The 17,615-nt window shown below is 41.3% G+C and overlaps 1 protein-coding gene across 3 annotated transcripts; it reads left to right on the forward strand.

The window, feature by feature from the left end:
• Positions 1 to 440: 440 nt before the first annotated feature.
• Positions 441 to 16,948, forward strand: LOC113009483 (sorting nexin-4-like). Of its 3 annotated transcripts, XR_003270186.1 has the most exons (15): positions 490 to 785; positions 1,693 to 1,817; positions 1,993 to 2,131; positions 4,807 to 4,956; positions 5,116 to 5,163; positions 5,268 to 5,323; positions 5,982 to 6,054; positions 6,376 to 6,437; positions 6,977 to 7,042; positions 7,144 to 7,233; positions 9,239 to 9,338; positions 9,938 to 10,083; positions 10,187 to 10,301; positions 10,389 to 10,631; positions 16,327 to 16,389. XR_003270186.1 is itself a non-coding variant. In XM_026147793.1 (14 exons), the coding sequence occupies exons 1-14, from the start codon at positions 702 to 704 to the stop codon at positions 10,434 to 10,436; spliced, it is 1,302 nt and encodes a 433-aa protein (XP_026003578.1). In that variant the 5' UTR covers positions 490 to 701; the 3' UTR covers positions 10,437 to 11,784. The 3 variants fall into 3 exon arrangements, 2 of the variants coding, with proteins under 2 accessions (XP_026003579.1, XP_026003578.1); XM_026147793.1 differs by lacking the exon at positions 16,327 to 16,389 and having other exon boundaries at positions 10,389 to 11,784; XM_026147794.1 differs by lacking the exons at positions 9,239 to 9,338; positions 9,938 to 10,083; positions 10,187 to 10,301; positions 10,389 to 10,631 and having other exon boundaries at positions 441 to 785; positions 16,327 to 16,948.
• The last annotated feature ends 667 nt before the right edge of the window (positions 16,949 to 17,615 follow it).

The following is a 17,615-nucleotide window of genomic DNA, read 5'->3' on the forward strand; positions in this document are numbered from 1 at the left end:
CAACCTTTTGGAACTCCCTGGATAAGTCCAGGAGTCCACCCAAGTCTCAGTTCTCAGGACCACGCAGTCTCCACGAATTCTTGTCAGAAGATTTCACCCTTATATTATAAAAATGGAACGTAGAACCTCCACTATTCATTAAATCAAACTTCAGACTCCCAACCAGTTGATTCATTGAGTAATGATTCCACATTTTCCTCAAATTATAGACCCCTTCCCATGTAAATTATTCATTTGTTTCCAGAGTCAGTATTGTATCACAGCTGATTTTCCCTGCTGTGTCAGTAGTTTTGTTAATGTTACTAAACATCCAGGAGGTATCCAGGGCTGTTTACAGGACTTTTGAAATGGAGTGGCATAAAGGGCCCAAGAACACTTTTGCAAAGTGTTAATTTAAGGTTTGGTGGTGATGGTGGGAGGGGTCAGTGGCACCCTAGTTCTCACTCCAGACACACCCCTGCTTCTCCCTGAGCACCACTCATGTAGATGAAAACTAGCTTGTAGCTTGGTGTTTCCTTAAAATCGCGATTCGCTGACTGAACACACATTTCGTATTTCCATCAATATGTGACTGTGTAATCTCAGAAAATACCCGTTTTGCTTGGCACGGCTCTAACGACCACGGGACGGGGGAGTTCGAGGATGAAGGGACGTGTTGCGCATGCGCCGTGATCAACATCAACATCACGGAGAGAAAGGTGATGGCGGATGATGGAAGGGAAGAGTCGCTGGGGACTGACGATGATTCAGACCAAACGGGAGCGGATGGCAGCTTGAACAACACTGTGAGACCGTAGCTTCTCTTTATCCCGGTTGACCTGCTCATTTGTTTCGTTTTTATTTGTCATTGCGCGTTATTCAACGCTACATGGCATTTAGCGTTGACCTAAAGCTCAGGGCAGAGGCTCCTTACATACAGTCTAGCACATGCAGGACCATACACGTCAGCATATCACTGTGCTCAGTAATGTTTTTGCGTTTAACTCATTTTGCGGATATTACCATGTTAATTTGGCTATAAAAGCGGATCGCGTGCGTCATATAAACAGCTGTTAGCGTAGGGAGGAGCATGGAGCTGATGGATGATCGAGCTGCGCATGTTTTAGAGACAGCTGAAGGAAAACACAAGGTTGGAGTTGTGCATGTTCCTGGGATGCAGCGCAGTCAGAGTAGTTGTTCACCCTACGAGTCAACAAACACGAATTACTATGTGAGAGTCACGGAGTCTGTTTAAAACGTTTTTGTCTTTCATTTAAGGAACTTAATGGAATCAATTTGTCTACCTGTGTCAGGGATACACTCCGTCATCCATCCATTTTCTTCATTAATTGTCCAATTCAGGGCTGGAGCATAACCCAGCTGGCATAGGTGGGGTGCACGTCATGCATATTCAGAACATGTGACAATATCTGTGTAAAAAATAAAACTCCAGCTCTCACTTCCTCTTTGCTTTTGGTTCCTGCTCCTACCAACTCTTCGTAATTAAATTTACACCAAAAGATTTTAGTGGTATCAACTCATTCATATTTGTCATTGTAAAGAACATCAAGTGTTGAAGGATAAAACACCATACCCGTCTGAGGCTTTGTTGTTTCGCTGACTAATGTTACCTCAGCTTTTCTCACTGACTTCTGTGTTTCTTGGTTTAAGTGTCAGGGCCAAATCATGTGTTCTTTTGTTGTGTCGACTCAGATGGTGGAAGAGGGCTCGACCCTCATGCGCAGGATGGAGATCTGCGTAGCTGAGGCCGAGAAGAGGAGCGGCAAAAATGCAGTGAGCATGCAGGAGACGTTCACTGTGTACCTGATCGAAACAAGGTGAGCACAGCATGCTGTTAGCCTCTTTGGTATGAAAGGAAGTTCTGTGGGTTAAGCTGTGAGGTTTTCACACTGTATATATTTTATCTGTAATTCCTCTTGTGATGTTGCATGAATTGCATCTATTGGCTCAGCAAAAACAGAACAAAATTCTACTGTGGTCCATTCTTTAAAGGCCAATGGATGCAGTCGCTGAAGGCCATAACCCAGCCCCCGACTGCCTGTGGAGGAGGTACAGTGAGTTTGAACTGCTGCGGAACTACCTGATAGTTACCTATCCGTACATTGTGGTACCTCCTCTGCCTGAGAAGAGGGTGAGTCCAGTGTGACTTTGTTAAGTGTCTTTTAAGAAATATATAATCTAATATGACAACACAAGTGTAAGCACTTCCAGTTAACTCTGGCAATTGAAGGCTTAGTCAATATTGAGCTGAAAATCTTTGTCATTACTCATACAATGCATGACACATGATTAATACCATCATAACACTGACATATAATGATTTGTCATGTATTAATCTTTTTATTGCTGAATTTTAAAATGGGTCAAAATGCAACATTAAGTTGTAGAGTAATTTCTTTGTGAAGGATGTGATGTTTCCTCCAGACCGCCTTGGCCCTGCTCATTAATCACTAATGTCACTAATGACTAGCATCAGAGGTGTGGACTCGAGTCACATGACTTGGACTCGAGTCAGACTCGAGTCATTAATTTTATGACTTTAGACTTGACTTGAAAAAATGTTCTAAGACTTGTGACTTGACTTGGACTTTTACACCAATGACTTGGGACTTGAATTGGACTTGAACCGGTTTACTTGAAAAGACTTGATATTTTACCCCAAATATAAAATTTAACATGCATATTATATAGAGATTGAAAATGTGACGTCATTCACGGGTAGAACCGCAAAGGATTCTGGGAACTCGTGGCAAGCGGTACTAGGCTTTCAATTAAAATCAGTTATACAGCGATAAAAAGAAACACAAAAATGTCAAGAAGCCGTTGTATTATTAACTGCAATAGCCGGTCGCATGACAGCCACGGGAAGCCGACGGGTAAAGAGATCGGTTGTTATCGGATTACGTCGTTGAGGAGAAATTGTTCAGCCATGTTTCCGAAGTAACAAAGACGCGACGGATGGCCTGGATTGCAGCCATTCAAAGATCAAATATAACGTCCTAGAACCCTCCAGCTCACAGGTTAGTCTGCTCCAAGCATTTACACAAAGGTCAGTCTGCTGTTGTAGTTAATGCGTCATTTTTCTTAACATAATTGGTGATATAGGTTACAAGCAAGTCTGGCGCTGAACAGAAATTGTCGCGCTATGCTCCTTTATTTATTGTGCATAAATAGTGAATTGTCCTGACACAATATTGCGTTTCGCTTCTGTTATTATGGTACATTGACAAAAACATATACTTTTATTCACAGGGTAAAACAGGTTTTTTGTATCACTAATTGTCCAGTACGATTACAGCATACAGTATTATTGTCACTGCTACATTTCTGTGATGCTACCAGAAATTATTTCCACTACTAATTAATTACCGTTGAGCTCAAAGGTCCTATTAATAAACGGTTAACGAATGTGTATTTATGACGACAATTTGTGAGACTGGTAAACTTATGATATGTACGATGGTCTTTCGTTCTACACGGTGCATTTCAAGGTCCTGCACCCATCCGTCGGTAAACTGTACCTGGGCTTGTTGCAGTGACCTGAAGTTACTAAACTTCATGAGTGTGTGCACTCACTCCAAGAACCGTATGATTATAAATATGCATATAAATATGCTAAGATGAGATAGCTGACTTCATCTAACTAGCAAATGTTGTCCAGGCTACGTTGGTGATACAGTTTTTTTTAATGTGTATGATATTTTTGTCATGCGATTTTAAAGCTGGTCCTACAACCGCATCCAAGAATAACATGCAGCTTATCTCAGAACCGTCGGTGAAAATTATTCTTGGAGCTAGGTTTAATTGAGCTGCATTTTAAAGAGGTGCAATTTTACAATTTGTGTATATTTTCTAAGTTCACTATTTTGTCATGTGTTGAGAAAAACACAGATTTTAAAATTACATGGTCTAATATTTACATTTAGCATAACTGCAACATGCTTTTTTTTTTTTTTTTTTTAAAGACTCGAAAGGACTTGAAATTCAAAGTTTCAGACTTGAGACTTGACTCGGACTTTTACACCAGTGACTTGAGACTCGACTCTGACTTGCCTGACATTACTTGAGACTTGACTTGAGACTTGAGGATAAAGACTTGAGACTTACTTGAGACTTGCAAAACAATGACTTGGTCCCACCTCTGACTAGCATCCACTTAATAGCACAACCCACACTCCAAAGCAGATTCCACAGTAGGACAGAAAAGCAAACAGTGACGTGGCATCAAAGAGGATTTTTCTAGCGATAACGTTAGCAGTCAAACAAGCTAAGAGTAGCTAGCTAACTGCTACTGAATTAGCACTAGCTGCATTAGTTAGATGTAGCTAGTGCTAATTTATTTAATGAAGCATGTCTCACCAGAATATTTCATTCTTGCTTGTTAATGTTAACTAATGCTAACGTGCTTGACTTGGATGGAATGGTAAATGCACTGATTCTTATATAGCCATTTTCTACTGTCCCGGAGTACTCAAAGCGCTGTATACAACATGCCACATTCACCCAGTCACACCCATTCTCACAAGCACTGACTCTAAACTGAGTGCGGTTTAACCACATTCACACTCTGATGGATGCATCAGAGAGCAACTTGGTTAGTATCTTGCCCAAGACTGGAGGAGCAGGGATTGAACCACGAACCTTTGGATCAGTAGGGGACCTGCTCTACCGCCTGAGCTACAACTTGATTGGAGTGATCCTTTAGATAAGGGGGGTTTCTTTATATATGTAAACAGAAGCCTAGTGTCAAAAACAAATGCATGTGTGAATAGGTCGAGTGAAAATGGTTGGTCTTCATGTATACAGGCAGAGTTTGTGTGGCACAAGCTGTCTGCAGACAACATGGACCCTGACTTTGTGGAGCGACGCAGGGTTGGACTCGAGAACTTTCTTCTTCGTGTGGCTTCTCATCCAGTCCTCTGCAATGACAAGATCCTCTGCTACTTCCTCACTGAGGTACATGGTGCGGCATCTGGGCAAATTCAGCTGATCTTTTATAGATGAACTCCTGAAGTGTAACTAACCTGTTCTTCTGTGTGTGTGTGTGTGTGTGTGTGTGTGTGTGTGTGTGTGTGTGTGTGTGTGTGTGTGTGTGTGTGTGTGTGTGTGTGTCAGGAGCATGGCTGGAAAGAAGCGGTGTACGAGACAGGATTTCAGGCAAAGGTACTGGACATTTGCGAGCATCTGTTGCTGAACTCGTACTAACAGTTGTGCAGATATTCTCAGTGTTCAGTAAGTGTAAATATCTCCTGGAACTCCTTTTGCAGGCTGATTCCAGGCTCAGGGCTCTCAGTGCCACCTTCAGAGTGAGAAATCCAGATAAGTAAGTTGCTGTTTTAATAAGAGACTTATTTTCTTTTTGTAAAAACATTTAATTTAAAGCATCAACACAGAAATAAGACAGACTCTGCCACCACTCAGCCAGAAGCCTAAACTAAATGTCCACAGATACGCAAACTAGTGTGTGTCTGTGGGTGTGCACAGACACACACTAGTTTGGACCTTCCTGCATGTTTAAGCCCAGTCTTTGATGATTTCTGAGATATTTTTAAGTAACCAATAAGGGATTTTCACATAAAAAACAATAACATTCATTTTTATGACTAATGCAACGCAAAAATTGTTTCCCATTGCATTGAGCAAAGCACAGTGTCCACTGGCCAGGGAGCGAACGGCAGGGTATGACATACTCTCGCATGAGCAATAGAAATGCAGGATGACAGCAGTGTGCATGTGATGCATGTCAAGACCATGAGCGACTTCAAACCACGACGTAGTGCAGGCCGATCATCAGCTGCAAGATACGTTTTAGGATGTTTGTGCAACCTAGCAGTTCCCACAGTGCACGCCACTTTGTGTGCGGAAGGACCTTTAGGCACTTGGTGGTCATTTGCATCGATGTTGTTCTTCGTAAGGAGCTGATCAAACGAAATAAAAATATGAATCTTGTGTAAATGTGTCTCTCTTCTTTTATCACTCAGATGCTTCATGGAGATGAAGCATTACAGCGATGAGCTGCAGTCTCACACATCTCAGCTGCTCCGAGCACGAGCAGTAAGTCTCACTTTTGCCTGTCTCACACACACACACACACACACACACACACACACACACACACACACACACACACACACACACACACACACACACACACACACTGAATCTTTTGCCCCTTGGAAATATCTGAAGCCAGTTCTAAACACAACAGTGACATCTTCATCATCCAGCCTCAGACATGATGAGGTGAACTTGTGATTACAGCTGCTTAAAAATCAATGAGTCACTTATACTGAACTTCAAAAATAACAGTGAAAGTTCGTCCTTAACCTCAGGAACATTAAGGTTAACAAACATCCTTCTGTGTGTCTCTTGTAGAGGGTTGCTGACCGACTGTACGGTGTTTTTAAAGTTCATGGAAACTATGGACGAGTCTTCAGGTTTGACAAGTTTATTATGCGTCTGCAAGGCTAAGAAAAAATGTACTGATCGTTAATTTGTTCAAGTTTCATTGCCTAATTTCTCATTCTCTCAGTTGGTTTTAATACAAATCCTGAGTTTTAGCTTCACAAGCTGCACCATCTGTCCTTATATCCTCAAACTGGAGCCAATTTGGGGTTTTAACTAAACAATCTACTGGCAATGTTTACTTGAGTATATGTAGAACGCATGTTCACATTATGTATGTTTTTGTCTTCTTTGTTCCTGTGTGAAGCCGAGTGGCAGAGGCGTTTTTGGATGATAGCGTGGTTTTGTTGCGCTGTCACACATAGTGTGGGCCGGTTTGCAGTGTAGAGATGAATGGCTCTAACGATGTATCTAGTAACAGAGTAACAGACTCTTCTAACCCTGCTCACGTGCCGTTTTGTGTTAAGTAAAAGGAAAGAAAACGTCATTTTTAAGATGCTGTGTTGTCAGATGTTGCACTGGGTGGCGTACTGTTTATACTTATGTGTGCACATCCATGTCTTCACTGCAGTGAGTGGAGTGCCATTGAAAAAGAGATGGGAGATGGACTGCAAAGTGCGGGTCATCATATGGATGCGTACGTTTCCCTGACATAGATTTACCACATAGTGCTACAGATGTTACCACCAGCTGTGTTTCTGCTGAAGTGAGATCTTGTGTTTTGTCACATGGTTGCAGATATGCTGCTTCAATAGATGACATCCTAGAGGAGGAGGAACACTATGCAGACCAGCTGAAAGAATATCTTTTCTATGCCGAAGCTCTGAGGTAAGACCAAACTGCGACACCGAGCGATTTTCCAGCAGCTGCTCCGTGTTAGCCTGTTTTACCCATTCCAAAGCCAGTTTCAGTATTTGTTAGGAATCATTGTTGGAGTATCCAGTTGTGCACAAGTTGCAATGATTTAGCTGTTGATCTGTAATAAAGTTGAAGAATCTAAGGTGTTCCTTCTTCGTTATTCCGTCTACTTTGTACCAGTACCACAGCTCCACAGCACGATGCTAACACCGCTGCTCTTTACAGCTGCCAGTGTTTTAGGTCTGAAAGCCTCACCTTTGCTCCTCCAAACATCCCTCCTGTCATTGTGGCCAAATAGCTCAGTCTTTGTCTTGTTTAACCAGAGAACATTTCTCCACGAGGCATCTGGCATGTCCACATGGGCAGCGGGACATTTCAGTCAGGTTTGAAGATCTTTGAACTGACAATGTTGGAATAAGCAGTTGTTGAGGAACCTTCCTACTTTCTTAGATTTTTACTCAGTTCCTTGGACTTTAAATGGTAAATGGCCTGTATTTATATAGCGCTTTACTAGTCCCTAAGGACCCCAAAGCGCTTTACACAACCAGTCATCCACCCATTCACACACACAGTCACACACTGGTGATGGCAGCTACTTTCCTATTGTTCTGAAGATCGGTCAATCCAGTGAGTGCTGCCAAAACAATGATATGTTTTATATATATGCTATTCTAACATGTTGATGTGCACGTGTAGAGTTTTAAAATCAGAGTCTTACAGTCTAATAGCCACAGGTTGGAGCTGGGCGATAGAACGATAACGATATGTGTTGCGAAATAACTTTTTCTCGACAGAAAAATTAAACTGTCGCGATAGACCTCGCCGCTCTTGTCCTCTTAAAAAGAAAAAAGAACAGCCAATCCAAATTAAGTAGCGCAGAGCCGAACCAATCACAGCTGCAGCGTCACGTCAGGTGACTTGTTACGTACAGCACAAGTGCCAAGCCGCACATGTGTATTTGTTTGGGAAGCAGCCAGCCGCCGTGCCGCCCGGGTAACGGAGGAAATGAGTGTGCCGACTAGAAAAATCAACCGAGCGTGACCGAAGGTTACCGAAGAGAAAACAGATGATGGTTCCAACGCCGGAGAGATTGTCGAACGGAAGAGCCAAAGAAGTCCCGTAGTGTGAAGGTATTTCTGCTATTTCAAGTCTGACAAAAACAGAGCAGCTGCACTGTAAATGTGCCGAAAGCAAGTCTGGAAATACAATAAAGCGGTGCAGCTCAGTCTCTGACTGGAAGCACTGATTCGTCATTCGGCTTTTGTCAGACTGAAGTAACTGTTACAACTGTTTGAAAAGCTCAGCTATACAACAAGGAGAGATCGAGAATTTCCTTTTAGTTCTCAGTTTATTTGATATTGACAAAAGTTAGTCATTTTTGTCTGTTCTTCTGTAAAACAAACTAAGATTTATTTTTAGAATTAATATTTTGTTTCTAAGTGGAATTGACAGTTTAGTCTGTTTCGTTTGTTCTATTTTGAAACTTAAACGCTTTAGCGGCTGCCTTTTGTGTAGTTTGCAATATTTGCCTTTATTTATCTGAAAAAGTCTCGTGTTCCTTAAGTACATCTACCCTGTTGAACTTATTATGGGAAATAAATATTTAAATCAAAACAAGCTGCTGATTATTTCACATTTTACTTGTGAGCAACGGCACATTTAAATCTTACAAATATAGTTATTTGGCTGATATCGTGATAGATATCGTTATCGCCTGAAATGAAAAAAAACATATATCGCCCAGCTCTACCGCAGGTAAAAAGGCTCTCCTCTGTGGGCCAATGAGCCTTTTACTGCGTAGGCTGTGGTGATGGATTCTCCATGATGCTGAAGAGCATCTCAGAGTCAGATGTAGCATGTGTCACATATGTCTATGTATCTCTCCTCTTTTTCGTTCCTCTACAATGCCAAAGGCTCCTGTTTGAACATGCAGCATGTAGTTCATGATGCATTCTTGTGTATTTCGCTCTGGCAGGGCAGTGTGCAGGAAACATGAGCTGACCCAGTTTGAGCTGGAGATGGCCTCGCAGGATCTCATCTCGAAGAAGCAGCAGCGTGAAGAGCTGGCTACAGGGGTACACTGCTCATGTTCTACATGTATTCCTTTTCCTTGCCTGTTAACACTTACACACGGCTACATAGGAAACATATATGGAATCCTTCACATTGCAGATGTGTGATTTACCTATCTGTGAATTAAAGGCAGAACAAGATGGTGAGCTTTTGGGACTGTGTTATGTCTTTAACTTTTGGACCAAGCGCAGAGCTTGGAAACTTCAGGTTTATCGCTGAGTTTGTATACCTGGGTAAATCCAAGCAGACCAGTCTGAAGCTGTGGACTCCCAGTAGGTTCCCAGTTTGCTGAACCATAATTTCCCCAGTAGAGGACAGAGCCAAAGCTTTGTCACTGTGCTTTGAGCATCCATCTCTGCTTTTTACACATTCATTCTGATAGAAACTTGTCATTCCAAGTAACTGAACACCCATCAGCTGCAGGATAAGACGTGCTTATAGGAAACTGCATGCCAGAAACCTGATCCATGAAAATACTGACGCTCTTCAGTTGCACTTGAGCAAAGATTAAAATGTTAAAGATTCCGAGTTTGAGGAGGATCTAGTTTTAGGAGACACCTGCAATTTTCAGTGTTGTCCCTTCTCCCCTTCACCTCCTCAGATCGTGCGGACATTCTCCTTCAAAGGCATGACCAACAAGCTTTTTGGACAAGAAGCACCTGAGCAGAGGGAGGCCAGGCTGAAGCTGCTGGAGGATCTGATAGCAGAGGGTGAAGAGACTGTCAAGGAGAAAACGATTGAGCGCGCGTGAGTGTTGAAAGCTGCCTGGTGTGGGAAGGTTTTGGGTAAAAGCAGTTGGAAATGTTTCGAGATCGACGCGGATTTAAAGATGATATATCTTTGACTGCAGAGAGCACGTGGAAAAGGCCTGGGTGGATATCCAGCGCTTCAAGGAGCAGAAAGACAAAGACCTACGGGAAGCTCTCATCAACTACGCTGTCATGCAGATCAGCATGTGCAAGAAGGTACGTCGCACATCAGCTAGCTAAGGTTGAAAGGAAAACTGGCACTCAAGTTTACTGGATGATTTTGTTTCTGCTCTCTAACTGCAGGGAATCCAGGTTTGGAGCAATGCCAAGGAATGTTTCCTCAAGATGTGAGGCTGAGGAAATATCCCGAAGATTTTCTCCCTCTAGGATGATTCTGGGAAAATGACGCCAGGAGGCGGTGGATCATTCAAAGACCTGAACACTGGAGTGTAATCTTCCCAGACTTAACTGAGACGTTTTTTCTAACTTTAAACTGGTGCTTTGCTTCTTTCAGTTTTTAAAGCTGGATAACTGCTGATGGGATGCGTGAGTATGCTTTGGGGCAGATAAAGTCATGTTTGGCAAAGAAATGTAAGAATACGTGGTGTTTAGATCCACACATAAACCTTGGTGGAATCTCAGGCACCTTTGTTTTATCCACTTTATGAGTTCAAATTCTGCATTGGACCATCCCATAGGTTTGATTTATGTTGAAACCTGTCAACTGAACCAAAGTGCAGTTTGTTTCATTTTTGTGAAAGTAAAGTAGGCATAAACATAGTGAAACGATAAAGTAACTTCACCTGATAACTGATGATTCCAAACCTTCCCCTGGATTTTGTGCCTTTTGAAGCATTTTTAATGTTTGTGTGACACAGACTGAGGTTGGATGAGTGAAATACAAGAATATTATTGATGTGCTTTTAATCACTAACGAGCAGCTGTGTCTTTATGTAGCGCTTTTGCAGTTCATGAATGCAGCCTGCTAACTAAGCTTGCTACTCGTAGTTGCAGCATTCCTCGCATTCCAGTCTCTCTTTTTTCTCCGTTTTTCTACATGAAAGCAGAAAAACATCAAAATCAGTTGATTTTATCTACAGTCTTTGGTTACAACATGAATAAATGTTTACAGGGATGTGTATTTTGCCATGTGGAATAATAAAACTACAGCTCACACTGCTAAAGTTGCCTTTCCATCATGGTGTCAGACATTTCTGTCGTATATCTCTCATTATATCTCAGTGGGGACCAGTGCTACCAGGCAACAGTGTGTCATGTTTTTTCTTGGTCTGAACCAACTGAACTACACGTGTGAAGGGAGCTGACTGGTCAGAATATTGAGGTTATATAAAGCACATGTATTGGACTAATGAAGCCAGAGTCCATGTTGTACTGAACAAATACAAAATGTTAATTTTAAAACAACCAAAGTCACATTACGTTTTCTCTTGCTCTGTCTGTAAAAGGAAGAGGCTACAGGATGTTGAAGTAGCAACAACACATACGTGCTTAACAATTTATTAGACCACCACCCAATGTGAGGTGTGTGCCACAGCTAACGGGTAGATTAACGACTAATTACCGAAATCCTTTTTAGATTTCTGCTATGGTTAACGCACACGTATGCACAAGCTCTTTAACTGAAACAATCGTTTTTAATGCTGATGTATCATTTTTGTTTTTTCCATGAATTTTTAAACTAATATTTTTTTTTCAAAAAAACAACCAAAAAATGTTAAATACTAAAATTGTCAACAAATTTTTTGACAATGCAAAATTGCAGTTATTCACTTTTGTTCCTTAACAGACAAAAATGTTTTATTGTTTGAACTGATGCTTAATACATTTGTACGTTCCTGCGCTGGCTCAAATTTATGACAGGTCTAATAAATGTGTTGAGCTCTGTATGATATCCCTCTGGGATCAATAAAGTCTCTCTGATTCTGATCTAACGATATCTTTGACTGAAACTCTCTGAAGGTTTTGTCTTCGATATTCGGTGTATAATTTAAACAACATGTGATTTGTTGGAAATGCTTGCCAGCACTAAAAGCTTTGTGAGTGCGATGTTTCCTTTTGAAGCTGAGTGAAGGTGTAGCCCCTGTTTGGTCTGTTTGAATAAAAAGGGTTGACACTGCAAACTGTATCTTTGTTCATTTTGATGGTTTAAATCATTTTTGGTGATGGTGCTGGTGACTGTGAGCAGAACTGTTTTGTCATCGGCATCATATCAAAGCCAATTTACCAGCACAGTTCCACTTCCTGTGAATCCCATTGTACAAAATTCCCAGTTGTACAATTGGCTGCAATGCAAACAGCTAAAACAATAATTTGCCCTTGTATATAGGCTAAGAGTTGACATTTGATATTAGTTTTTCACAAATACACTATCAAAAATACACGAGGACTGAAAACAATACTTTTGTCCTACAATGCCTGTAATGTGTTTTTGTTTGTTTATGTTTTTACAAATAATCATAGAACATAAAACACTAACATTTAGCTAATGCATGCAGACTGTTCAGTTGAGATGCCTTTCACCTGGGCACATAAACCACGTAGAATTGTAAAGGCACAGTTACAGAAACCCACCTCAGAGGGCGGATTAGGCCTCCCAGTTTTCAGGAATGTTATTGGGCTTGCAATGCCAGAACGTGGGTTTTCTGAAATAATGCTTCAGCTGTTCCTGCGGTTCAGAAGGGATGCGGTCCTTCCTGGCCTTTTATAGAGGCGCACATACCTGAATCCATTTTTAGTACATCGCTTGATGCTATTCTGTTTTCTAAACCTACCGTACCTACCAAACTTCAGAGTAAAGATTTTGTCCTTGGTCACTCAGTCAGGATCTTAAAGCAAGTTAGGGATGCTCTGTGCCTTCCAGACCTATCATTTTTTTACCCCCGTAACTTAAAACCTTTCTCTTTCACTTGGCTTGATGGACCCCGTGTATAAGCATTGGTCAGATTTAGGTCTTCACACTATTAAGCACGTCTACATCGACAATTGTTTGCTTCATTTGCTCAGCAGCAATCAAATTTATGCTCCCCTCTGCTCATTTATTTCAACATTTACAAATCAGGAACTTATCAGGAATTTTGTTAAACAGTCTTTCTCCCATCTGGATCAGCCCCTTGCTCATAGTGACTTTTATTATCATTATTATTACCTAATCAGCCAGTTTACTACACGTTGTACACTTACAGCACCACAGCAGAGATGCTTGGTTAAGGACATGGAAGCAGAGATATTGGACGCTTGATGGGCCAATGAAATGCCAGATTACAACTTATATTATATGTTAAATATGTTTAACATATATAACCTGATTTATGGCTTAAGAGTAAAGATAGATAGTTTAATTGCAGTGCTAGGCTGCTCCCTAACCTCATTGGCAGTTCTGCAGCACTATATACATATGAACAGTATTAACAGAGAGAAATTAAATAAAATGTACAAATATACAAACTGGTGTTAAAAAAAAAGTAAATATGTAATAAATACTGTTATGTATATACAGTTGGGTTATTGCACATAGAATATGGTATTGCACAGTGGTGGTTCATAGAGGGAAATGTGTTATCGGTGCATGTGTGAGTTCAGGGTGGTTATAGCCTTTGGGAAGAAACTTCTTGCGTCTGTGGGTTTTTGTGCTGATGCACCTGTAGTGCTGTAGAAACTCTTCTGGACTCTGTGGACTCTCTGTTGCCCTGTCTAACGAACACAGAAGATCTTCTTCAGACTCTTGCATTTCTCCTGTACTTTTGATTTGGACTGACTAAGCTTTGTGGGGTTTGTTTGGTTGTTGTTTTTTTCTTTCCTTTGTCTTGTGTGATTTGATGTAATTTTGAACTTAAGGTCTTATAAATAAACTTAAACATTCACTGTTCAATCCTTTGATATCCATGAATTTGAAACACTTCTTGAGGCTATTACATCAAAGTGTGAATGCTTACACTGGGAACATTAAAGCAAAACTTTTCTGTCTTTTTTAAGGATGTTTCAAAACCAATATTTGCAGAAATAATGCAATTTGTTGTTGTTATTATTATTATTGGAGCTATTACAAATTATTAAACTGCTGCTGAAGCAGTTTTCATTGAATAAAAACTGAGCTGAGAGTGCTCCACCTGTCCACCCGGAGTCTGCTTCTGTCTTGGTGACACAGGTCTGTCAGTTTGGTTTAGAGATTTGATTCTGGCTTTGGGTGAGAGGGGGCCTGCTTTCAAATTCCATAGGAGACCATGTGGTCCTTAGTTAACTCTATGAAAATTTATGCAGTCCTTGTTTAGTTAGCAATTGATCCAGGTCTCATCAGTGTTTTACCTATGTTACCGGCAGCTGCTGTTCACTGATCACCTTATTTAGGGTCAAATGTGAGAAGAAGTTTCCAAAATACAAGAAAAAAATAATTCAAACAAATGAATTCTCAGTTAAAAGCTCTGTTACATTCAGTTTGGTGAGCAATATAGTGTTCTGATTCTTACAGTCCTACCTGAGAAGAAATGACCTGCTCTCATTATACAGAGTGAACAAATAAAAGAAACAATGAGACCTCTCATCCAAGAGGCTTCTTCAGTTCTAAAAGCAAAAGGCTGCTTTTTTAACACTAACAGGAGTTATCCCTTAAAGAAGTCCCATCATTTTTCTGTACAATGACCTGACAACTAAGAACAGACAGACAGCATCTACTATCTTTTAGGAACTACTGGGATTTGAGCCCAGGACCTCCTGCTTACTATATTGCTTTCTAGGCTGGCACTTTAACCAACTTAGCCACAGTGCAACCTAACCTCCCACAAAGATACGTAGCTAATCAACACTGAGAAATCAGGTATGTAAAAGCTCTGCGCTACAACCAGATCATCAGGATAACAGTCTGGTGAGGAGTAGTGGTGGAGACCAGGAGTGCATGCCAAAAGTACCTATGATCTCCAATTCCTAACCTCTTTGAAAAGTTGGTAGGGCATTTGTTAAGGACGTAAGAAAAGGGAAGAGACATTCAGTGAGCTAACTTTAATCTGAGTTTAGTTAATCTAGAGTTTAGCTCCTAAATGAGGTTTTCTGTTGCTCTTCTCGGTGTCGGTTCTCAAGCTTTTTGTGAACCCTTTGGGAAAAAAACATCTGACTACATCGACTCAAGGTGCTTTAAAGTAATTGACAGAAAGATATCAGCAAAAGCTAATGAAACACAGAGAAGGAAACAATTTTATTATTAGAAGAAAGCTTTTAAATGAGCTAATTGTAGAGTTTCTGTTTTTTTATTAGTCTGTTACTAAGCGCTAATTAGCAGCTCTGTGTTGCATTCCCCCCTCTGTCCATTCCCCCACAGCTCAGGTGGGGGAATGGACAGATTCCCCCACCTGAGCTGTAGATCTCTGCAGCTCGTCCAGAGTCACCATGGGCCTCTTGGCTGCATTTCTGATCAGCGCTCTCCTTGTTCGGCCTTTGAGTTTAGGTTTACAGTTGTGCCATACTCCTTCCATTTCTGAGTGATGGCTTGAACAGTGCTCCGTGGGATGTTCAAGGCTTGGGAAATCTTTTTGTAGCCTAAGCCTGCTTTAAATTTCTCAATAACTTTATCCCTGACCTGTCTGGTGTGTTCTTTGGACTTCATGGTGTTGTTGCTCCCAATATTCTCTTAGACAACCTCTGAGGCGTCACAGAGCAGCTGTATTTGTACTGACATTAGATGCACACAGGTGCACTCTGTTTAGTCATTAGCACTCATCAGGCAACGTCTATGGGCAACTGACTGCACTCAGACCAAAGGGGCTGAATAATTATGCACACCCCACTTTGCAGTTATTTATTTGTAACAAATGTTTGGAATCATGTCTGATTTTCGTTCCACTTCTCACGTGTACACCACTTTGTGTTGGTCTTTCACCTGGAATTCCAATAAAACTGATTCATGTTTGTGGCTGTAATGTGACAAAATGTGGGAAAGTTCAAGGGGGCCGAATACTTTTGCAAGCCGCTGTATTGTGTTGTTGTGGTCTTCAGGGGCGATCGTGGCTCAAGAGTTGGGCGTTCGCCTTGTAATCGGAAGGTTGCCGGTTCGAGCCCCGGCTTGAACAGTCTCGGTCGTTGTGTCCTTGGGCAAGACACTTTACTTGCCTACTGGTCCCTGAAGTCCAGTGAAGGCATCATGGTAGAAATTATTGCTGTAGTGCTTGTGTTTGAAATATTCCCAGTTAAAACAAGTATTTTAATTTCCCACCTCCTATTTTATTGTTTTCAGAAACAGCTTGAGGAGGACAAGACGTTTGTTCTGCTGGACGGTGATGACGATGACGACAACAATGAGGAAAAAAATACAGAGGATTTTTTGGAAGATGACAAAGAGACAGATATCCATGATGTGGCTGGGTAAGGCTCACATACATGCACACACGTAGTTCATCTTCTTCCAAGTACTCACACCAAAACCCAATGTGTGTAATAAACATTAAAAACCCTTTCCTTAAAATAAATGTTTTCCTGCTAGGTGTTGTGCCTGTAGCATTTTATTAATACTTTACTTTTTCAAAGGATATGTTGATAATGCTCTGACAAAAATATCTTAGTTTAACACACTTGTTCTTTTGTGATATGGAAGTGATATGGTGGTTCATTGGTCTTTTCATAACAAGAGGTTTGTGACCTTAACCCCCTCTAGAGACCTTTTTTGGTGTTTCCTCTAACCTCAGAATACCTGCTACTGACCAAGGCAATAATGGACAGCAGGAATAGTTTACTATTTGGCCTCGAGGACTGGCATTACAGTGTCCCTTTTTAGGGGTCAAACCTTGTTGGTTCCGCCATAATGTCAGGGTCAGTCGTTGAACCTGTTATGTCTGTATGTCTGGCAGCCCCACCCAGTAAGCTGTAGTTTTGATGCTTTGTTTTGGGGGGGGGGGGGGGGGGGGGGCGGTATTCTCTCTTTCTTTTCTCCCCAGTTTCCCCATGAGGATGTTTGCAGGGGAGTGTTTGGAGCCATGGGTTTTGTCAAGCTCAGCACAAAGTGTGCAACGAGAATCCCACCGAGGACAACCACCAGGGTAATACAGGATACCAGCATGCTGAATTAGGCAGTGCATTGTCTGCACTGTATCAAAACTACCCCGGGTCGAAAAAGTTTCTAAACAGAGATAGAAAGTTACATATAGATTTTATGTCCTGGAACATTATACCCACTTTGAACTGAAATATTAGGGTGACCATATTTGACAGTATTTTGTCTCTATCCGCCACTGTAGAAATTTTAACAACCTCCATCCGATTTCCAATCTACCCTTCATTTCTAAGATACTCGAAAAAGTGGCTGCAGCTCAACTTCATGTACACCTGGTTAATAATAACATCTACGAGAGATTTCAATCTGGTTTTCGCTCATGTCACAGTACAGAAACTGCTCTACTTAAAGTCACTAACGATCTTCTAATCGGAGCTGACTCTGGTCTTCTCACCATTCTCGTCCTTTTAGATCTGAGCTCAGCCTTCAACACCATTTCTCACTCTGTACTTCTAAGCAGACTTTCCTCTCTCGGC

This window comes from Astatotilapia calliptera, chromosome 17, assembly GCF_900246225.1.
Source record: "Astatotilapia calliptera chromosome 17, fAstCal1.2, whole genome shotgun sequence".
Classification (NCBI taxonomy): Eukaryota; Metazoa; Chordata; class Actinopteri; order Cichliformes; family Cichlidae; genus Astatotilapia; species Astatotilapia calliptera.

Coding starts and splice junctions, on each gene's coding strand:
- LOC113009483 (XM_026147793.1), top strand. CDS start 702: ATGGCGGATGATGGAAGGGAAGAGTCGCTGGGGACTGACGATGATTCA. Junction 5,324..5,981: donor AGAGTGAGAAATCCAGATAA/GTAAGTTGCTGT, acceptor TTTATCACTCAG/ATGCTTCATGGAGATGAAGC. Junction 6,438..6,976: donor AACTATGGACGAGTCTTCAG/GTTTGACAAGTT, acceptor TCTTCACTGCAG/TGAGTGGAGTGCCATTGAAA.